The 22,169-nt window shown below is 42.4% G+C and overlaps 2 protein-coding genes across 2 annotated transcripts in view; both read left to right on the top strand.

Annotated features, from left to right (window-relative positions):
- The first annotated feature begins 2,777 nt into the window (after positions 1–2,777).
- Itga1 (integrin subunit alpha 1) overlaps positions 2,778–22,169 on the top strand; it is a 153,636-nt gene continuing 134,244 nt past the window's right edge. Inside the window, exon 1 of the mRNA XM_055603387.1 lies at positions 2,778–3,241. Within this exon, the coding sequence (XP_055459362.1) occupies positions 3,181–3,241 (61 nt within the window). The 5' untranslated portion in view covers positions 2,778–3,180. The remainder of the gene's footprint in view (positions 3,242–22,169) is intronic.
- Positions 15,256–17,019, top strand: Pelo (pelota mRNA surveillance and ribosome rescue factor). The gene is made up of 2 exons (XM_055603389.1): positions 15,256–16,155; positions 16,427–17,019. Exons 1-2 carry the CDS (start codon positions 15,430–15,432, stop codon positions 16,856–16,858), a joined length of 1,158 nt encoding a protein of 385 aa, XP_055459364.1. The 5' UTR covers positions 15,256–15,429; the 3' UTR covers positions 16,859–17,019.

The raw sequence follows: 22,169 nt of genomic DNA, 5'->3' as shown, positions 1-22,169 counted from the left end.
ACCAGGACCAAAGTGTTTTACAGAAGAAAGGGTTTATTGGGGCTGACAGTTTTGGTGGGTTAGAGTCCAAAACCATCCTGGCAGGGCTCATGCCAGCAGGCAGGCAGGATTGAGGTTGGAGGAGTAGATGAGAGCTTTCAACTGCTGCAATCACAAGGCAAAAAGAGCTAAGTAGAATGGACTTTTGAACCTCAAAGGCCACCACCAGTGACATACTTTACCCAACAAGGTAAAGGTGACAATCCTTCTCAAACGGTTCTACCAACTGTACACCCATTTTCAAATATAGGAACCTGTGGAGGCCATTGTCATTCAGACCACCAAACTGACTATCTGGCCTCACTTTACAGCTTTTAGCTTTCCAAATTCTTAATCACTTTGGTTCTCAACTTCATAGTGTACTCTTAATTTGTACTCATTTCTAAACACCAAAAGGAACATGGTAAGATTGAGTCTCATTTAAAATAAGAAAGTGTAGAGCTTAGCATTTCCTGCCAAATCTTCTCATACAATTATCACCTTTTGAGAATGGGCATTTCTGTCTGCTAAACTTTGGTTTACTCAATGGCATTTCTTCTTACCAGTCAGAATAAACAAAGGAAAGTAATGTGTTTGAGAGAAATCTGTATTTAAGTTTGTGATAGTTCAGAAAATGAGAGCAGATTCTGATGTAATTCTCTGGCAATAGCTACTTTTCCATCTCTACATTTACACTGATTTTACAGGAAGAACAATAAAAAAAATTTCATAACACACATAGCAATGCTTCTGGTGGAGATCTTAACACCATTGAGTTTTTAATTCCTAGAAGAGATACAAATTTTTAAAGTGCAAGTTAGCCCCCAACAAGGAAAGGAAAATTTCTCACTCTTTACAATCTTGATTATCTACAATTTTTCTAGTAAAATATGTTGTTATACCCATGTGTCTGAATTTACATATACATGTGCACATATAAATGCATACATGCATGTAGACATACATAGACAAATTATATTTTGAAAACTAAGTATTTGTGGTGAATACTATTAGGAAATTATTTAGTATGAGTTTAAATGCCTGAGCATTAATCAACAGTTACTGCATATTTTGCAAAGTCCAATGGATCAGTATGAGAGGCAGAAGACACAGCAGAGACTGAACAGGGGCATGAATGTACACCAGAAAGGCATTCTTTGGAAACACTTTTGAGTGCAGGTAAGGAAGTTCAATTAATGTCAAATGGAAATGAACCGTGACCATACAGGACACCACTTTTTCTAGAGATTTGAGTAATTTTGAATTAGAACTGAGAGAATACATGAACACCAGAAACAGTAGGACTGTGATATCTAATGTTTGCTACATAATCACTTGAAATATATTCACTGGGCAGTGGTGGTACATGCTTTTAATCCCAGCACTCGGGAGGCAGAAGCAGGCGGATCTCTGAGTTCTAGGCCAGCCTGGTCTACAGAGCAAGTTCCAGGACAGCCAGGGCTACACAGAGAAACCCTGTCTCAAAATAAATAGATAGATAGATAGATAGATAGATAGATAGATAGATAGATAGATAGATAAAGTGTCAGGAAATTCCTTACTAATGAACTAAAGGTCATGGTAATTTGGTTAGGTACCCTTCGACCTTTGAGTTCTGCTCACTGCTTTCGTCTGTTTTTGAGACAGAATTTCACTCTGCAGCCCAACCTGCCCCTTGACTCTGCCATCCTCCCTCAGGCTGTCCAGTGGTGGGGTAACAGGCATGTGCCACCATACCCGACCAGCTCCCCCTATTCTTGACCATCAGACTTCTTTAGCATTTGTGGGTTTTTTTGTTTGTTTGTTTGTTTTGTTTTGTTTTGTTTTGTTTTCCCCTTGTAGCTGTTCTGTCATACTCTTGCTAGACAGGGATGTTCCAGTATTTGCTGACTTGAACAGATTTCTGCAAAGGACTCTAACCACACACCCACTCATTCATTTCTTTCTCTTTGAAATTCTCAGAAGTGTTAAGGCACTTGAAAACGCACGTATTTGTTGAAATTAATAGAGGCTTGAGCCACAAGGCAGGGGAAGCCGACCAGCTCCTGTCTACCTCTCCTAGACAGAAGTAATATGAACTGACTTAACACGCATTCATACAAGAAGGAAAAAAAGAAAAACAACCTAAAACAGTACCTTGAGTTCGCTATTAGAGTCCCAAGTGTTCAAAACTCCTGATTTAGCTTAGACAAAATAGCTCACATTCCATTTCGAAGGAGACTGCCTTCCTCCCTACCCATTTCCCTAACTCTTCTTTGCCCACCGAGTTTAGCTTGTCTTTTTTTTTTCTTCCCCCTTTTGTCTTAGTCTTACTGTCTTCCCCGTCTCCCCCCGCCCCAACACACACACCCTACGCCATCCCTAGCTGCAACTTCCTTTAATCAGGAGTTTTCTTAAAAGAGGCAAGCTCTTCTCCGGAGAAAGCACAGCCCTCAGCGGGGCTTTTCTGTGACGAGGATGCCCTAGGGGTGAGAAGGCTCCCGGGCCAAGTTCAGGCATCCGCTGTCAAGAAAAGGCTTTATCCCACACGCTGACTTCCTTGCGGGTCTGGTCCCTTCCACACAGCTGGACACGGGAAAGCAGCCTCCCTCAAGGAGCAAAAGCCCGGGCACTTTCAAAGCGCCCTTCCTTCCCAGATCCAGACGTCCCGGGAGCGAAGGCGGGGCCACCACGCTGGCGACACTCTCCCAAAAGGACAGCCCCGCCTTCCCGCCACCTTAGGGAGTTGGTACTTGAAGCGAGATCGCCCTCTCGGGGAAAGGCAGATGTCCCTTTAAGGTTGGCCGTGCCGCTGCCCGTGGACTTTAGCCTAAACACGGTCCCGCGAAGTTGGCTTTATTTGTCCATGTCTCGGACAGAGCCTGGGAGGCTGCCAGTGAGATTTCAGAGCCCGGGAGCGCCGAGGGGCGGGGGATGCCGCAGTCCATCTGGGATGTGAAAAGCGTGGAGCGAGCCTAGAGGCTTTCGACCAAAACACAGGAAACCGCTCCTCCGACGCTCCTGGACGCTGCGGCCACTGGGGCCACCGCCGGACACCCGCGGAGACCGCCCGGGTGACCCAGAGCTCAGGGCGCCGGTGCCCGGGTCCTGCCAGCTCGTGTCAGCTCCTGCCAGCTCCCACCCACAAACCAGCACGTTGCGGGAGCTGCAGCCGCTCCAGCCATGGTCCCCAGGCGCCCTTCCAGCCTAGAGGTCACGGTCGTCTGCATCTGGCTCCTCACGGGTGAGCGACCCTGCTTTGCTGAGCGTCTCGGGTGGGGCTCGGCGAGGGGTGACATTAGCAGAGGGGCAGATCAGAGAGGCCCTCAGGTAGAACGGCCAGGTCAGAGGACTGAAGGGAGGGCCAGCGCAGGGCTGAGTGGGGGAGTGCTCAAAACTTTCCAAGTAGAAGTGGCATTTCAAATTAAAGCTGTTTCTTTTTTACCGTCGCGCGCGGTGTTTTAGGCATCTGAGTTTTGGGAAGGGAGACTAGCAGAAGGGTGGGCGCCTGATTAGTGTGCGAAGTCTCTGCCCTAGGGTTTCTAAGAAGTGGTCTTTATAGCCTTGCCTTCCTGTTTAATACTTAGAACCTTTTCTGCCACAGATCAAGGAAAGACAGGCACGCGAGTCAAAACTACTTCTTGTCCCAAAATGACGTTGCTACTCTAGAGGCGGAACATTTTGAAACTGAGGGTTTAGTATCCACACATCACACTGCAGTCTTTCAAACACAAACGTATTTTTTAAGGAGACGTGGTGCCCTAGAAATGCAGTGTTATATCCAGTTGAGAGAAACTGGGGAGCGTTCCGGATTTCCCTAATGGTAGCCTGGGTCACAGCCTTTATTGTCGTTACCAGCTAGGGAGGGAAAACTGAGAGCTTGTCCCAGTGAAACGGTAGAAGCTTTAAGCAACAGATTATCACCTCCTTAGCCCTTTAATCAGCGGTTGACTTTAACGTGGTGACATGATATTCAATTGTCTGATGTTTTCACTGTTGGCATGCTGGACTAGTTAATTTCACCTCTGACTGTTGTTAACAGGAGGGCCAGTTGAGCTTAAGCCCCCGGAACACTTTCCACTTACTAGTGGGTTATCAGTAAGCCCATCTCTTTTCAGTGAAGTGGCATGAGGAGTTAGTAAGCTACGGGGCTTTTCACCCAAGCATTTCCTACTTCTCAGGAAATGTCCAACAATCCAAACATAGGTGACTTCTGAACAGTGTTATAGGCCAAGGGAGCGGCTTTAACCTACCAGCAATTGCAGAGACCCTTGATGCAAGCTTGGCTTGAGATTTCTCTCACACCTCAACTTTTAGAGATTGTATCTAGATGTTTTGCAAAGTCTGAATTGTTTTCTAATTACTCAACCTGTAGCCTCTCTTTCTCTCTCTCCCTCTATCTCTCTCTCTCTTTCCATTTTATGAAACATTCAGTCAGTGCAGAAACAGGACTTGAACATTCTCTAAAAGAATGAGGAGTCGGGGTGATGGAGTTACAATTTCATGTAAACATTGGTGTAACATGCCTTGGCTGAATCCAAGATGAGAGAATTAAAGGAGAAAATTCGGTATTTCTAAAGTATTTTCCGGACATTTAGAGCGTTACTGATAGGGAGGACAGGTTCTTTATATATGGTGTATTTATGTCCATTCCATAGGATGGTATTAAGGGTCTCAAGATTGACTTGTACTTGGAGAACTCTCACCAGTTCAGGACTCTGCAGTTAGTTACTCTAGAATCTTACAGGCATAGCCACTTTTAAATGATATTATAGAGTTTACTTTGTCTCCGAGCCTCTTAACCCACCCACCTAATATGACATTTTTCTTGTACATTTTTCTTGTTATCTATTTTAAGAAGATCGTCTGTGGTAGATCATGGTTCCTTCTCAGATGAAGATCCAAAGCTCTCAACTGACTACCCAAATCCAGGACCCTGTGTCTGTTTCCTATTACTGCTATAAGTTGCCATTGATTTATTGGCTTAAAATAAGATATTTACTGTTTTACAGTTATGTGGGTTTTAAGTCACACTGTGATAAACTCAAGGTCCCCCAGGGCATTTCCTGTGGAGGCCTTAGAAAAGGGGCTTCTGCTGCTTTCCACTTCCTGTGACATGCACGTCTTCGAAGGTAGAGTGCAACTTGTTCGTCTTCCTCTCTGGCTCTGCTTCATGGGCACATCTCCAAGTCTACCTGCCCTGGATCCCCGCAATCATCAAGTATCCCTGTCCAAATCCCTGTTCAATTATACCTGCTAAGTCTGTTTTCTCATGTGAGCTGACACACTCAGCTTTCTAGGGTTAGAGCAAGGGCATTGTTGGCAGGCCATACTATTGTCCTGCCTATCACAGCCTTTAAATGGAATACCCGTTGCATCCGTCATTTCCTTACGCTCCTCGTAACCCTCTTGCTTTTTGCCACTGTGGATATGATCTTGTTTTGTGGATCTACAGAAGAACTCCACCCTTCCTTCCCACTACCCCCTTGCCTTCTAAACAAACTCTCTCCAGCGCCCAGAGCTATGCATCTATCATAACAAACCACAGCCATTCCAATAAACTTCCCAGGCATTTACAACTTCTCATGTTAAGTTTCTCCCAACATATATTAAATAATTTGTGGAGAAAAATGTTCTCACTTATGCCAAAATAAAGTCCTTGTAATTGTTTGATACAATTCAGAGTCCCAGGGTAATTATATGACACACACAAAGGTAATTTAACTGAAGGTAGTTTCATAACCAGACAGCCTGGAGGAGGCCTTGAGGAGAGCAGTCACCACAGAGCACATGGGATAGGAAACTGTAGATAGAAATCACATGAAGCAACAGTGCGGAAGAAGCCTTGATTGCTCATGGGCCCTGAAGAACCTGAAAACTGGAAGAAGGCTGCTGCGTCAAAACCATGGTGACGTGCAATAGGATCAAAACTAAAGCTCATCCAAGAAGGAGTAGAGGCAATATCTACTTTCTCCCAACCCTGTGTAACACTTGGCCATTGCTCTCATTCGAAATATTCAAATGGTTGGATCCAGCCTTCTAGATAGATAATTACAATAAGTAGCACAGAGTAATACTGGGATTTATGATATGAAAGGACCCAGGCCAAGAACTTGGTAATGTTTTATATCTAGTCTAAAACACATCTTCCGTATTTTAAAAATGAGCTTTTTAAAAAGTACAAGGTTAAGTCCATTTGCCCAAAGTTTCACAGCTAGTAAATGACAAATTGCTTCAATTCACACCTCTGACCTTATGTTTCCTGTTATGAAATGAGGCTAAATTGTACAAGCTCATTTTACTCTATCTCTCAACTATGTGAGTAAAATGCAAACCTAAGTGGCTAAAATACTCTGATAAGGATGTGTATAGTTAATGAAGCAAGTGTTATTTCCATGATTTTTAGATGTATACTGAAATTGAGTGATAGCACATTCTCAGAAGAATCTAAACAAGGTTACTTCTGTCTCAGTTTATTAATAACAGGATCTTGATAAGCCCCTGGTTGAGCTGTTTTTGAGCTATCTATTGCTCTTCTGTAGAATGATGCCTAGAAGCATGAGTCATCTTTGAGCCTTCCTTTCCACAGCTAGTATTTCTTATACTAAGTGAAATACAGTGAGGAGAAGACTGAGCATGGGGAGGCAGATAGTCACTGATCCAAATCAAATGAATGAACTCCAATGGCAGCTGTGTATTAAGAATTACTGAACAGGAGGCAGGGGGATATTTCTCTTACTCATTATGATATCTGTACATGCAATAATGAATCCACTGGGATATTTGTTTGCTTAGTTAGAAGGCAGTGAGAGTGACAAATAAATATGCCAAACAAGTTTAGCTTTGTCATAGGTGGTTTTGATGCTAAACCGACGGTTCACATCAGTAAAGCCTTCCTCTCTGCTGTCCCCGAGGGTTGCATTTTCAAGAGATGATTAGATCATGTAGGTTCTAACTTAGTGATTTAGTCAACTAATGGCTATAAAATCAGAACAAATTATTGAGGGGTGGTGGAATTTGCTGTGTGGTTAGAGGGCCTAGAGAGGTGTCCTTGGGGGCTGTATCTTGCCTATCACCCCCACTTTGTGTCCACCATGATGGGAACTGGTGTTCTACCGTGACCTACTTGCTGTGGACTGATACCTCTGTTACTCTGAGCCAAAATACACAATTCATTCTTTAAGCTGTCTCTGTTAGGTGTTTCCTCACAGTAGACAGAAACGCAACTGATGCAGTCACCTGGCCACATAATGACTGAGCTCTGGAGTCATGTCTGATTGCTGCTGACTGGCTGATCTATGTGGATAGATGCTCCTCTGTCTTTCTTCCTCCACCCCCTACCCCTAAAACTTTCCACTGAGGCTCATAACTGGGCAAATTTTCATATGTCCCTTAAAATATTTTAATAGAATAAATTGGTTGTTTGATGCATTTTCTGAGAGTTAGGATCTAAACACTATTCTTTGCAGTTGCTCTTCTGATACAGGAGACACAAAATAGTGTATCTGCGTTCATGTTAAGCGACTGGGATGAAAGATATTTTGGAATTGTTTCCATTGTACTAAGGTCAGAATAGATTGGCCTATTCAGGGCTGTCTGCGACTGCAGGATTTTATTCCTTCCCAGAACAAGTACAGCAGAGTGTCAAGAGATGCAAATGAGATGAAAATACTTCTTTCCTCAACGTGTCTGAGCTTCTTTCAGACCACTCTATTGTCCACCCTTCTGAGGTCGCCTCTGGGCCTTTCCGGAAGCTGTGCTATAGATCCTTAACTCCTACAAAAATGTGTTTCCCAAGGGACTCTGAAGTGGACTAGCTCTTCCCCAGACACCAGGGTGCCCCTAGCCTTTGTTCCTATAGAACAGCATACCCTATGACGTGATAATGAAATATAGCTGTCTATATGTGCTGTGAGGGCTGTATTTTTGTAAGTATCCTTAGTATTTAAGAATAATTGACATTTTTACTGAATAAATTATGAAATAATGGACTACAGACACTTATTAACTACTTAAAAGATAAGCCTGTTCTTTTCAGTATATTCTTGTCCATATTTAACCATACTTATATCTGATTGAATAGATGACTCCACTTTTAAGTTTCAAAATCCAGGACAAATGGTTAATTGAGGTGTCTACTTAACATACCAAAGTGGACCAGGTTCTCCCAGCCTTCCCTCAGTTATCTACCTGTCACAGGATATGACAGGCATACCACCAACTCCTACCCCAAATTTCTCCAGGCCAGTGGCTGGGCTGCCCTTCCCCAACATCCCTTTCCTTTATAATCCAGTCATTTTGGCTACTCGGTCCTTTTATCTATTCTTACCTTGGCCACTTGGTCTCTTGATCTCCTGGCTCTCACTTCTCCCCTCCTCATTCTCCTCACATGTCCTGGCTCAGGGTCATGTTCACTCTGGACTCTCCCAGATTTCTCTGTGTCTAACTATGCTCTCCCTTTTATCTACAATGTACTTTCTCTCCCACCATACCTAGGAGCAGTCCTTCTTTTTTATTTTTTCATTCGCGCACCAACTGAAAAATGCACCATTTTATGTAGCCCTAGACAATATGAACACTGAAGACAATCAGTTTGTAATCTGCTGGTTGTTAGCAGCATCCTATTATGGAAATGTTAAAGTGAAAAAAAAAAAAAAACAACCAACACATCTGAAGATTATAATCAACAACATAGTTATTTACAGGGCAATCACGGTGACATTTCCTTGTATATTTGCAAACTACATTTTGGTGGACATGGTGACTCATGCCTTTTATTCCATCACTTAGAAGGGTAAGGTAGGTCGATTTCTATGAATTCGAGGCTAGGCTGGTCTATATGGTGAGTCAGGGCTACATAGTGAGACCCTCTCTAAAAAAAAAAAAAAAAATATATATATATATATATATATATATATATATATATATATAAATTAAAAAATAAATAAATAAACCTGAAACCTGCCATCTTAAGATTTTGGAGAGGCTAACACAGCATCCCTTCTCCACACAGACATGGGCATTGCCCCTCTTCTCAGTTGTTTTCTAAGCCAAGACTATATCCAAGGTATAAGGTATAATTGTCCCTCTGGCATCAGCAGTCAGAGCTTCCTGGGAACAGCTACGTTTGGGAGGAAGTAGAGAAAAGTGAATTGGAGTATTTAAAGGAAGTCCAGACTGCTGGGAATCAATGGCTCTGGCGGTGGCAGACTGTGAACTTTCTGGCAAGCTTGTGAGGGCTAGCGCTGAGTGTGGATAAAAGGCCTATTTGTAATCTGATCTTTTCTGTGACTTAAGGAAACTTTTAAAAGTCAAATATGTTTTATTTAATTTTTTGTCAGTTAAGTTATAAGAGAAATAGAAATATGTGCACTGTTATGTCCCAAACCTGCTGTCTCCAAGCACCTGGCTTCTACAAGCAGCTAAGATATCTGGGTTAATACAAGAGACATGATAATTTAAATACCAGGAATAAAACCACGTAGTCCTGTGTGAGTTACTGGAGAGCTGCTAAAATAAGTGCCAATCCCTAATTTTTAATTAAAAAAAAAAATTGCACTAGGTCAAATGACTGAGATGGTTTTCATATCTTATTGTAAATCATATTATGTGTGTACAAGATCTCATGTAGACCATATTAGTCTCAAACTTACGATGTAGCTGAGGATGACTGAGCGCCCAACCCTCTTGCCTCTACCTCCTATGCACTCACTTTGCCTTAGTACAACTTAAACGTGCTTTGTCAGTTATTTCACTAACTGGACTTTTAGTTCCGAAAGGATTTGTTAAACATTTTACCGCACTACATTTGTACGGTTTCTATACTACCTTGATACAGACACGCTCACATGGGTAGGCACTTGCACACACTGACACACAGAGGGGCAGCGTGAGGGTGGGAAGTGGGGTTGGTATGGGGGAACTGTTGATTTTGTCACATTAGCATTTGTAGTCAAAAGGAAATTTAGATACTGGGTACAAGAAATTTCTCTGAAAAAGGCTTTCACCTTTCACCTACAATTAGCTAAATATCCTTCCCCATGACACACTTAACTTTGCTTGTAGAGGTCACCCAGGGGCCTTTGTATAGCCTAAGGTTGGCATATTCTCTTTTTAGAAGTAATATTTGTTCCCAGATAGCCATAATCAGAGCTCTCACCACCTATACGTGTCGTAAAGATCACCTTTCAAACCATGAATAATAAACATTAACTGTCATTTATTCTTTAAAAATATTGTAATGCTCTGCCCCAGGAAGATGGGTTTAAAATCACAACTTCTCTCTCTAAGTCCTGATATCTTTAAAACTGGAATAGGTTTATTGATGTTTACTTTAAGTGTAATCTTGTATGTTTTTAGCAATAGTAAAAAATGCAAAGCAGTTTCTTGTGCTTAAGATCTCAGTTATAGTCAGGCTAAAAACGATAAATCAGAGAATAGCCACTCACTCTTTCATATGTGCCACATGAGTGTACATCATTTGTGTTGGGAAATAAAGAAGGTAGTCTGAGCCCTTCAAGGGCTTGTGGTCTGAAAGACACAACAGACACACAGAGAAAGAATGTTGAGATATATTCCCAGAGAGGCTTTAAGAAAAGATGACAAACTCAGATTGTGTTCACAGTAAAGTCTTGCCAGAGAGGGAAACAAAACCATGAACAAAGCCCCCCTAAGTCTAAACAAACAACGAGCGGAAGATGGGGTGCTAAGCACAAAACAGTCAAATATGATGTTCATATTTCAAGAGCCAATAATCCTTGTTGCTATCATGAAACCATTCCTAGAATATTATTTTAATAAAAACTATTGTAATTCAGTAAACAATAAGGTACATGAACATTTCATTCTCTTGCACAGCTAGGAAATACACTACAGTAAGTAACTGTACATAACCTGCTTTCCTTCAGGTTTCTGCTTTCTCACAACCCAGTTATTTCCAATATGATCCTGTTCAAATTAATTCCTGCACTTAGTTTTATGGTGGAGAAGACTAGTGGCTTATGTCTCCAGATGAAAAGGCCTAAGACCCAGGGTAGCCCTAAGTCCATATAAATAAAAACACTAGAACCCTTCAATAGTTCAAAGCTTAGACCTTAATTGGGCACTCTCAACTAGTTCACCTAATTTAACCAGCCCTATCCAGCCACGTGGCTAGTTATAGCTTCCAGGCCCAGAGTCATGTCTGACTACTCTCATGCCTTCTGGTGAAAGGGTTTTCCTCTTCTTCTTCCTAGAGTTCCTTCCTCTCTCCTAGGAAGTCTCACCTTCCACTTTTCTCTTTGCCAAACTACAGGCTGTCAGCAACTTTTATTATCCAGTCAGGGATAATTTGGGAGACAAGGTTCACACAATGTCATCCAGAACACTTGAGAATAGGCCACAGGACAACAAGGATCCTGGGGAGCAAGCAACCAACACTTGAACATATTGCAGCTCCAGGTCAACCCTAACATTTTGAGATTCTGATTTCTAGAATCAAGCCAGCTATTCTTAAGAGACTTACCAGAGAGCCTTGTTTACAGAACTCTACAGGTCTATCAATTAGTATACTCCTGGTACAATTTCATAAGACTGTCAATGAAAGAAGGGGCACAATCTATTTGTAATATATGGGGGGGGGGGGGAAACAACCTAGAAGTGTGTAGAGACTGAAATTGACAGACTCCAAGCTCAAAAAGACCACTCAAGTCTACCAATTCCTGTTTGTTTGTTTTTTTCAATCCTTTTTACACCTATTTATTTTGTGTGTGTACGTGTGGGGCTCAAGTGTGCCATAGAATGGGTATGTTAGTTGGAGGACAACTTGCTATAGTCATTTCTCTCTATCTGGGGATTGAATTCAGGTTTGGTGGTAGGAACCTTTAGACCCACTCAGTTCTCTCTCTCGTGGGTCTGATTTATACTATTTCTTCATGCACAAGCACTGAACCCCAAATCATTAAAATTATCTTTATAAAGAGTCAGATTTAAATGACTGTGCAAAACTGAAAACAAATATCATGAGGGTTGATTTCTTTAAGCTGACACAGCATAATTTTTACAACTGTAATTTGTGTGATTGATTTCAATTTCTGTGATTGTCAAGTAGAAGGAATTGAGTTTTAAATAGACTGAGTGGGCCAAAAGTCACAGTGAAAACAAATGAAGGGTGAGAGCCACAGTTCTCTTGACTTCTGGCCCAATTCTCCACTCACAGTGTCCCAAAAACAACAGACTCAAATTGTTTGAAGGCAACAGCACTGGCATTTTTTCTTCTGGAAAGATTAATGTGAGTGTGATAAAATTAGAGATATTTATGTGAAGGTTCGGATTTCCAAAAGCCAGTACACAAATGATAATTTTATGCAGCAGAACTAAATCACGGTCTTTTTTTTTTTTTTTTTCCTTAAGGTTTTGATTATTTGGGAAAAGAATACAAACAAAACGATGGTAGGTTTTAATGGTCATTATTAAGTGACATGAACTACAGTTGCTAACAATGTCAGAGTGCTAAGAAGCATCTGTAGAGTTAATATGGCTGCCGCACTTTACCCCTGACTAGCTTATAAACACATAGGATACTTCAGGACTTTGCAGGGACCATGGCAGGACATAAAGAAGAAAACATCCGGAGTTCAAAAGGCAGATAATGCATTCAAATTGACACAAGGTGTGGCTTTAGGCTGAGACATTTCAGCTGGCCCTTCCAGATAGCACAAGAGGCCAAGTGAACTGTTAAGTACTGATAACAGGATTGAGCTGAGGTACAGTATAGATTCCTAGGATGTGTTCAGGACAAAGTTTATTCTGGTGAAATAAAAAGTGTCCCGAAATGAGAGTGAAACATTTAAATATATAGAGTAATTTGGAATGAATGGAAGGACTTGGGGTTTAAATTAGATACTACAATCCCCAAATAATATAAAAGTGTCATTATTGATTTAGAAATATACTAAAAGTAACATAAAATATGGGGAGGATGAATACTGGATCACTTAATACTAAGCTCAAGTTACCAAAAATATAAAAAAGTTTCTAGCCGACGTAAGTATTTCAGACCAAACTAACTCTTTAAGAAATGTTGTAGTACATTCAACCACTGAGGACACTGATATTTTAAAAATTGGTCTAGGGAAGGAGAGGTATCTCAGTAGGCAGTGTATTCAAAGGCCCAGGTTTGAGCCTCTTAAAAGCCTTAGGGTGTAGTGGTACATGCCTCTAATCTCAATATTCAAGGGGTGAAAGCAGGAGAATCAGAAGTTCAAGGTCATCCTCTGCTATAAATCCAGTTAGATGCCATCAAAAATCAGTCCAAAGATGTTTGCCTTGAAACCTAAGAAGGTCATGAAATATGAAACAGTCATTATGGGTTTTCTACATATCAACTGAAGAAATAAGTGACTACATGTTTTTTTAAAGTAATTTTTCTTTAATAATGATTACCTAGGCTTGGTAGAAACAAACCTGTGCCAAAAAAAAAAAAGTGAGGATTTGAAGATGTAACAAATGCAAGGGGTTGGTCAATGCATTTCAAACCTTCTCGGTTGATTCCCAAACTGTGGATAGTGAACTGGCAAAGCTGTCAGTTAAAGGAAGCAGCAGGAGATAACAGCACACAACTTGCATTTGCAGAGATGATTACGTGTATAAGACATATTGTTTGTGGTGTGAGATAGCATCAGACCTGAGACTGAATGCCAGTTACATGATCTTGAACACATTTGTTAACGTCTTCATATTTTCATTTTTATTCTTCTACAAATGAGGGTAACATTTTCCTAGCAAGAAAGAGTAGGAAAGTGCTTGAGGATTTTTCCAAATGTGATAGCACTTCAGTGAAAACCCATTCATTCATTAAGAGCCTATGAAGCCACTTTCTTCCCCTGGCGAGACCTGTGCCATGTTTTGTGAAAGGCTTTGGAGGAAGAAAGCAAAGTGAGCTAGGGACTCTGTCTGAGAGGTAGATTCGGAAGGGGAAAATAAGAATTAAAGTGGGAGAGGGAGGAAAGATGACACAAAGCAAGTAAAGGTCCTAACGTATACTGGGGTCTTGGAAACCGCTCCACAGCCACCACCCTGAAACCTCTGAGAAAGATAGCTGACATCAGTGAACATGATTAATCGACCCATTAACCTCTTCTCTTCAATTAAGGCTAGAGAGTTCTGCTTTGAGATCCTTACACAAAACGCAGTGAGAGTACGTGTTCGGTGCTCAGGGTTTCTCCGCTCCCCATTGCCTTCAGTCTTAAGGAAAAAAACGGCATCCCCATATTTCTATAGCCACTGCAGAAAAAAAAAAAAAAAGAAAAGAAAAGAAAAAGGGGGAAAAGCAAGGTTTTAGTTTTTGTTTTCCTTTACAACCGATTCTATGGCTCTTCTTTAGGGGCGGTCGCAATTAGTAGATCAGTTTTTCTTTACTTCCCATATCCTCAGCTTTTGGGCGGTCCTTGGCAGGCAAGATCCAGCGCCAATCTATTGCCTCCCAGCTCCCACACTAAAAGCCTCAGAGACTACTGCGCCGAGGACAGCTGCCAACTTTGGATTTTGGGATTCCCAGGACATCAGGTCAAGCCACACAGAGGTCCGGCAGGGGTGCATTCCACACATAGTTCCTGCTGCCCCCGGGCTCTGTCCTTTAACATCTGGGTTAACTGGATCGTGCACACTGGGTAACTAGGCGCAGAAAACAGCTGGGCGTGTGGCTGAACACGGGCCTAACGTGACGAGTTCTTAGAAACTGCTTCTGGGTATCCCCAAAGCCAACAAGCGTGGCACCTCTGGGTGCTGGTATGGAAATGAGCAAGCCCAGGAGGAGTCTGGACTTCCGGGGGCCAAGTCTGCGCTTTTGAGGGCGCTTTTTCACTTTTACATAAGTTTTGAAGCTGGCTTCCCACCAAGGAAGGGGGTGCAAAACGACCAACTCGGTTTTAAGTATATTTAGAGAATATGTTCGCACTCACATATTCCGCCATTCCTCGCACGCGGGGATGTGTGGGAAAACTCAGCAAGTCCAAGCAAACTCAGCCTTAATGTAAAAGCCGCGGCCGGAGCGGCTCTACGCCTCCCTGGACGTTTATCCAGGGCGCGCCTCTCCTCTCACTGCGCCTGCGTGTACGCGCAAAAGGAGGCCCCGCCTCTCTGCTTGGTCCGACCGACCTGCGCCGGGGAGCGGGCTGCGCATGCGCGATCGCTGCGTCAGCCACTTGCGCGGGCCCGGCGTCTGGAAGTACCGGGTCCTCTGTGCTCGGCGTGGGGTCCGCCGCGCCGCGTGGGTCAGCGCGCCGACACTGAGAAAAGCGTGGGGGAGAGCACTGCCCAGGGCTGCAGGAAATCGGAGGTAGTGTTCCTGCTCCCCTTCCCGGCCTAGATCCACCCCCTTCTCCCTGCCCCCCCTTTCTCCCGGGGAGCCCCCTCTCAACGCCTCCAGTTCTGAAGCGCGCCCCTGCCAGGGTTATGAAGCTCGTGAGAAAAGACATCGAGAAGGACAATGCGGGCCAGGTCACCCTTGTCCCCGAGGAGCCCGAGGACATGTGGCACACCTACAACCTCGTGCAGGTGGGCGACAGCCTGCGCGCCTCCACCATCCGCAAGGTCCAGACCGAGTCCTCCACGGGCAGCGTGGGGAGCAACCGTGTCCGCACCACACTCACCCTTTGCGTGGAGGCCATCGACTTTGACTCCCAGGCCTGCCAGCTGCGGGTGAAGGGGACCAACATCCAAGAGAATGAGTATGTCAAGATGGGGGCTTACCACACCATCGAACTGGAGCCCAACCGCCAGTTCACCCTGGCCAAGAAACAGTGGGACAGTGTGGTTCTGGAGCGCATCGAGCAGGCTTGTGACCCAGCCTGGAGTGCTGATGTGGCGGCTGTGGTCATGCAGGAGGGCCTTGCTCACGTCTGCTTAGTCACGCCCAGCATGACCCTCACCCGTGCCAAGGTGGAGGTGAACATCCCCAGGAAACGGAAAGGCAACTGCTCCCAGCATGACCGGGCCCTGGAGAGGTTCTATGAACAGGTGGTTCAGGCCATCCAGCGCCACATAAACTTTGACGTTGTCAAGTGCGTTCTGGTGGCCAGCCCAGGATTTGTGCGAGAGCAGTTCTGCAACTACATGTTTCAGCAAGCCGTGAAGACTGACAACAAACTGCTCCTGGAAAACCGGTCCAAATTCCTTCAGGTAAAGCTCTTCCCCAGAGAGAGTAAAGAGTGGGCAGAGGGATTACTAGGAACGGTTCCTGATGTTTTAGAACGGGGAGGAGCAGAAGGCTTAGCTGGGAATATAAATAAGACAGTAGAGAGAATCATGTAGTATCTAGCGCTCCCTAAAGTAACTTTTGCTGAAGGCCTTACTTAGATAAGGCCTTATGCATTGCTTTTGTCTTATGTCCTTGTGCGCTGATTAACAGATACTTTCAGAGATTCTTTGTCTTTTGTAATTGTGCTTCCAGGTACACGCCTCCTCTGGACACAAGTACTCGCTGAAAGAGGCCCTGTGTGACCCTACTGTAGCTAGCCGCCTTTCAGACACGAAAGCTGCTGGGGAAGTCAAGGCCTTGGATGACTTCTATAAAATGTTACAGCACGAACCTGACCGAGCTTTCTATGGACTCAAGCAGGTGGAGAGGGCCAACGAAGCCTTGGCGATCGACACCTTGCTCATCAGTGACGAGCTCTTCAGGCATCAGGATGTGGCCACCCGCAGCCGGTACGTCAGGCTGGTGGACAGCGTGAAGGAGAACGCAGGGACGGTTCGGATATTCTCTAGTCTCCATGTGTCTGGGGAGCAGCTTGGCCAGCTGACGGGAGTAGCTGCCATTCTCCGCTTCCCTGTGCCAGAACTTTCTGACCAAGAGGATGATTCAAGTTCGGAAGAGGATTAAGACTGACATTTAATAGTTCCCTTGTCCCTTTTCTCCACATCCTTGGCAGGTGCTGCACTTGTTAATCGTGCTGGGGTTTTTTGTGTGTTTGGTCACACTAGGTGTTTTTTGGTTTGGTTGGCAGGACTTGTATTCAAATTAAATAAACCAAAAGAAAAGAATGTCCAAGCATTATGTTTTGTAGGGTTATTGTTTTCTAAATACCTGGAAACATCAATTAGTCTATCTAAGGAAGTCTATTTTTATTTTTTTTTTTGGGGGGGGGGGTTGGGTTGGTCATGAAACCCACACACCTGTTTAATTGGTTTTCCTTCTAAAAAGCTTTCAACTCTCATGAAGTTTGTTTTCATTCTTCATGGTGTTTTGCATTTCATATAATGATGCATTTTCTCATCTCTTTCTAGCTTTTTTTTATTCCCAAGATTTGACTACATCCACTACTTGAAGTGGTAGTCAAACAGTAAATAAAGCCAATCTAAAATGTTTTCTTTTGTAGATTTGTTAAGCTAGTCATTTAAAAACTACTCCTGTTGCTCTTTTGTTGTTCTAATTATGTTTTCTGTAGAGAAGTTATTTTCAGGCAGCAGAGGCTTGATCTGCTACAGATTCTCACCCTAATCTCAGGCCTTTAAAAATAAGATGAGGATCTGTGACTCACTTGCTGGGGCTGATGAGTGGCAAATCTGGACATTTCCTTACACTGAAATGCCCCCATGTTCTTTGGGTTACTGTGTTTTATTTACCGTGTCTTGTACATGTTAGCACATCCACAGGGCACCTGTGCTGTTAGCCTGTGCTGTCCCATTTTTACTGGACTCTGTTATCTGTGAAGAAAGCATATTCAAGATGTTGAGTAGCTCAGATGATCATGGAAGTTGTAGATTAGGCATTTCTGCAAACTACCATTCAGAATATTTTTACTACATAATGTGAATGAGCATTTCTGAGAGAGAGACAGAGAACTTCAGAAATATCAAATTGCAGCTTGATCTTTTACAAAACTCAGGTTAGCACAGGATAAGGGGTTCCGTCTGAAGTCTGGGTCAGCGATGCCTACGTCAGATGCCTCGCTTCCTTGTGCTATAACACATTTGGAGTTATTTTTGATAAGCTTCTTAACTTGTTTAGATTTTTCCTATGATGCTAGGAACTGATGCCTTCCTGATGTCTCATTATCTACCTCCTAAAAATAACTCAGGTTGTCTTGTCACTTTAATATTTATCTTTAAAGTAATAGTAAAAGTATTTTATTAAATAACAATAGGAATACAGAGAGGAAGCCATCACAGTTCTTAAATTCCAGACCTGGTTAGTAGTGATTCCTAATCTCAGGACGTACATTATGACTGCAATATCTATAGCACTACAATGAAGTCTACTGAACTGGAGAGTACATTTTAAAGCAAGGGTTCACAGTCGAACCATCATAGTTTCTCATTGGTTACTCTTAGTGACTAAGCTGAAGGCCAGACCAGTTAAACAGCTTTACTAGTAGTTTCTATCAGTTACTAGGATAAGCTGGGCATGGTAGCCTGAGCCTTTCATCTCAGCGCTTGGGTAGCAGAGGCAGGTGGATCTTGGTGAACAAGAACTCGGGGCTCCTTAAAGAGTTCCTGTCAAGATAAATTACTGAGGCAGGTTGCAGTTGACATCAGGGCTGAGGATTTGATGCAGAACTTGCTATCTGCAAGTGAGCTGACGGGAGATTCAAGGTGGAACCTTGAAACCAGTGCTCTGCTCTGAGCCAGAATCTTCTTGTTCCAGCGTCTTCAGGTGATGGCCATGTGGAGTGAAATTCGCCACAAGTGTGGGTGATACCTTTCCAAGTGGAGTTAGGACATCAGCCTGGGTGTCAAGATTTAGGGTCAACCAGCTATACCGGTGTGGCTATATGACTTCTAAGTAAATGCCAGTTTTTATGTATATAAAGTATGTAGGAAATCTGTTAACTTTTATCTTGGGTGGTGGTGGCTTCAAGACAGGCTTTCTCTGTGTAGCCTTAGCTGTCCTGGACTTACTTTGTAGAGCAGGCTGGCCTCAAACTCATAGAGTTCCGCCTTCCTCTTCCTCCCTGAGTGCTGGGATTATAGACTTGCAACATTGTACCCTTCTAAACTCATATATATATATATATATATATATATATAGTCATATTACATTGCTATCCAAAGAAAAATTCATACTGTATCATAAGAACAACCACAGAAGTATTGGTAAAAGCAAATCGCATTTAAAACTCCAGTCATGATTGTTGGCTCTTCTAAAGAGCAGAGTGAGCCTCAAGTCTTACGAAGTCAGTCAGTTCATCTGCTGTTCATTAGGAAGAACAGCAGCATCTTAACCTTAGATGGTGTGCTCAGTGCGGACGTGTCGCAGGAAGGAGTTGGGATTTACCATAATGGGAAACAAGCAGATGGATGGAGATGAACTGCTTCATAAATCACTGTTCGGCCACATCTGGGCTGGACAGGAAGAGACAAGAATGTAAACAGGAAGAAAGCTTAAAAGGGTGGGTATTGGAAGAAATCGAGAGGAATCAAAGCAGTAAGAATGCAGTACGCCCTACGGTCATACCCTACAGAATGAAAGGACACTTAGAAAATGTAATGTTAAGAGAAGATTGACAAGGCTTTGGCTGCAGATTGTTCAGAGTTATTGAGGTAGAATCTAAAAACAAATTTCAGGTTTTTTTCACTTAGGATGAAGCAACAATTTAAGTTGGAAGTAAAAGAAGCTGACTTAGAAACAGAAATAGTTTACTTCAGTTCAAAGTGTCTGGGACATCTGGAATAGGAGACTATTGTGTTGGGGTCTGGGCTTTTCAGTGAGATCTTCCCACATCAGCCTTGGAAAACCGTAACTTAAAAAAAGAAATGTATCGGGGTGTTCTGATTTAATTCACTGTAAGTTTTTTTTCATTATTCTTTGCTGCAAGCAAGCATCGTTAGCAAGCTGTAAGCCAGCAGTTGTCAACTTGTGGGTCATGACCCCTTTGGGAGTTGAAGGACCCTTTCACAGGGGTAGCATATCAGCTATCCAGCATGTCAGATGTTTACATTATGATTCGTGACAGTGGCAATATTACAATTTTGAAGTAGCAGTGAAAATAATTGCATGGTTGGGAGTCACCACAGCATGAGGAACTGTGTTAAAGGGTCGCATTAGGAGGGCTGAGGACCACTGCTCTGTTTATATGCAGGAGGCCAACAGAGTGTTCGCTGCTTGAGGCTCTCAGGTACTTAGAGTTCTCTCACAGTCTTCACTTTTCCACCTGTCTTAGAGCTGTAGGACAGTTTTGTTTTGTTTTCCTTTTGGGTTTTATGTCTATCATAGGAATAGAAAACTCTTGTTTTGACATTTTATTTAAATAGGCTACAGTTTTGTTGACATATTTGTCACAAAATGAGTTCCCCAGCAATGGAGAACACCTAACGTGAAGAGCTAAAAAAAAATATGAGTAAAAAGAACCACCAATGCAGGCTGGTACATTTCTGTCTATAACCTAGCACTCAGGAGGCTGAGGCAGGAGAACATTGACTCCTAGGCCAACCTCGGTAACAAAGCAAGAGCTTGTCTCAAAAGTAATCTGTATTTCAGATTAAGTTAAAAAATAAAATCCTCAGTAAAATAGTTTATTTGGAATAGAGCCAGCTCTTTAGTTCTTGTTCTGCGATTTGGTCTATGTGCTCTGAAACAGATTCTCCAATTGTTTCCTAGTTATGTTTTCTATCCATAAATTAGAAAATTAGGATATAAGTCAAACATTTGCTAATAATTTCATTTTAAACAATTTTTTTGTGTAAATATAATTTAAACGTGAGAGCAAATTTACCAATGTATGACGAGTTGTGCTTAATTTGATATGTGGGATTAAATCTGTGCTGAAGAGCTGATGCTGCAAAGTTTATATCTTTAGCATTTTTGTGAGTTGATTGTACATTTGTTACATAATCAGTGTTGAGCCTGTCATAATGACTGCGTAGTGGGGATGACAGGTATAAACATTTCATAAGTACTTAGAAATTCTGGCTCTGATTTCCTGTCAAAATCCATTTTCCTTAATACTGAAAATGCCATCTCGCCATGACAGCTTGAGTGAACCCTAGCTGAGACACCACCAAGGTTCAAGACCTGTATGTTAAGAATTGCTGTTTGCTGCTCTTATAGAAACAGAGATTTAGTTATTAAGCTAAGATTATAACTGTACTATCATTTCTAAGCATGTAAATATAAAATTATCATATCTTTGGTATTGTGTTAGAATGTTTAATTTAAAAAAAATATGAGTTGTCTACTTGCCCTTTAGTTAGCCATTGTCTATGTTGAAACGCTACTTATAGGATGCTAATTTAATGAAAGTGCCTGTTTTCTAAACTATCAAAGAATTAGAGGAATTAGGGTGGCATACTTGGTTTCAGAAGGGCTAGCATTGAGGCGAGGGCAACATCCAGCAGCTAACAAACAGAGCAGAAACATGAGCTCTTGGCCCAGTGCCTGGAAGTGCACAGATTGGGATCACTGTCCCCATTCCAGGAATGCAGTGCCTCTCTTTAGGTGCCAGGTCCTGTATGAGGGCTTTAACATGTGTTAGTTCTTCCAAGAATCTTTAAAAGAAGATTCTGTCATCATTTTCGTATGAGACAAGTTAAATTAAAAGAAAATAACGAAACTGGCCTAGTGAATATAATAAAGTACCCTACCTAGCTACTCCATTAAAATGTGCAAGAATGACATTTCTGTTTCTCAGTTGTATATTTGGTATTGGCCGTGTCTGTGCCTAGACCAAAACTAAGTTGATAACCGTCTGATATGAGCTTAAGTGTGTTTAACCATTCTCCATTTTTATTTTCCAGTTTAATTGACTGAAAAAAATCAGTAGCTTAATTCTATGATTTTATGGCTAAAACATAACTGAGCATTAGAAAGTGTAAAGCAAATGTACATGTAAGCAATCCCCTCTAGTGTCACAGTGAGTTATGAATTTCATCCTCAGTATTAGCATGCCTGTTTCAGTTTTTAAAGCTGCTATCCCTCTATACCTGTGTGTATATGCAGGTGTGTTTGTGAGCACTGTGCCTGGGAGGGCCAGGCAACAACCTTTGGTGTAGTTTCTTAGGCACCATCATTTTCTTAAAAAAGCTCTTGCTCTCTTTTGACCTGGAACTTGTCAAGAAGTAAGGCTTGAATCGCCAAGGAATCCCAGGAATTTATCTGTCTCCACCTCTCCAGTGCACAGATACAAGCTATCACCATACTAAGCTTGTTTATTATTATTATTATTATTATTATTATTATTATTATTATTATTATT

This window comes from Psammomys obesus, unplaced genomic scaffold (genome assembly GCF_907164565.1).
Source record: "Psammomys obesus unplaced genomic scaffold, mPsaObe1.curated_primary_1811, whole genome shotgun sequence".
NCBI lineage: Eukaryota > Metazoa > Chordata > Mammalia > Rodentia > Muridae > Psammomys > Psammomys obesus.
Note: the sequence above shows the minus strand (reverse complement) of the source record. Positions and strands in the feature narration are given on the sequence as shown.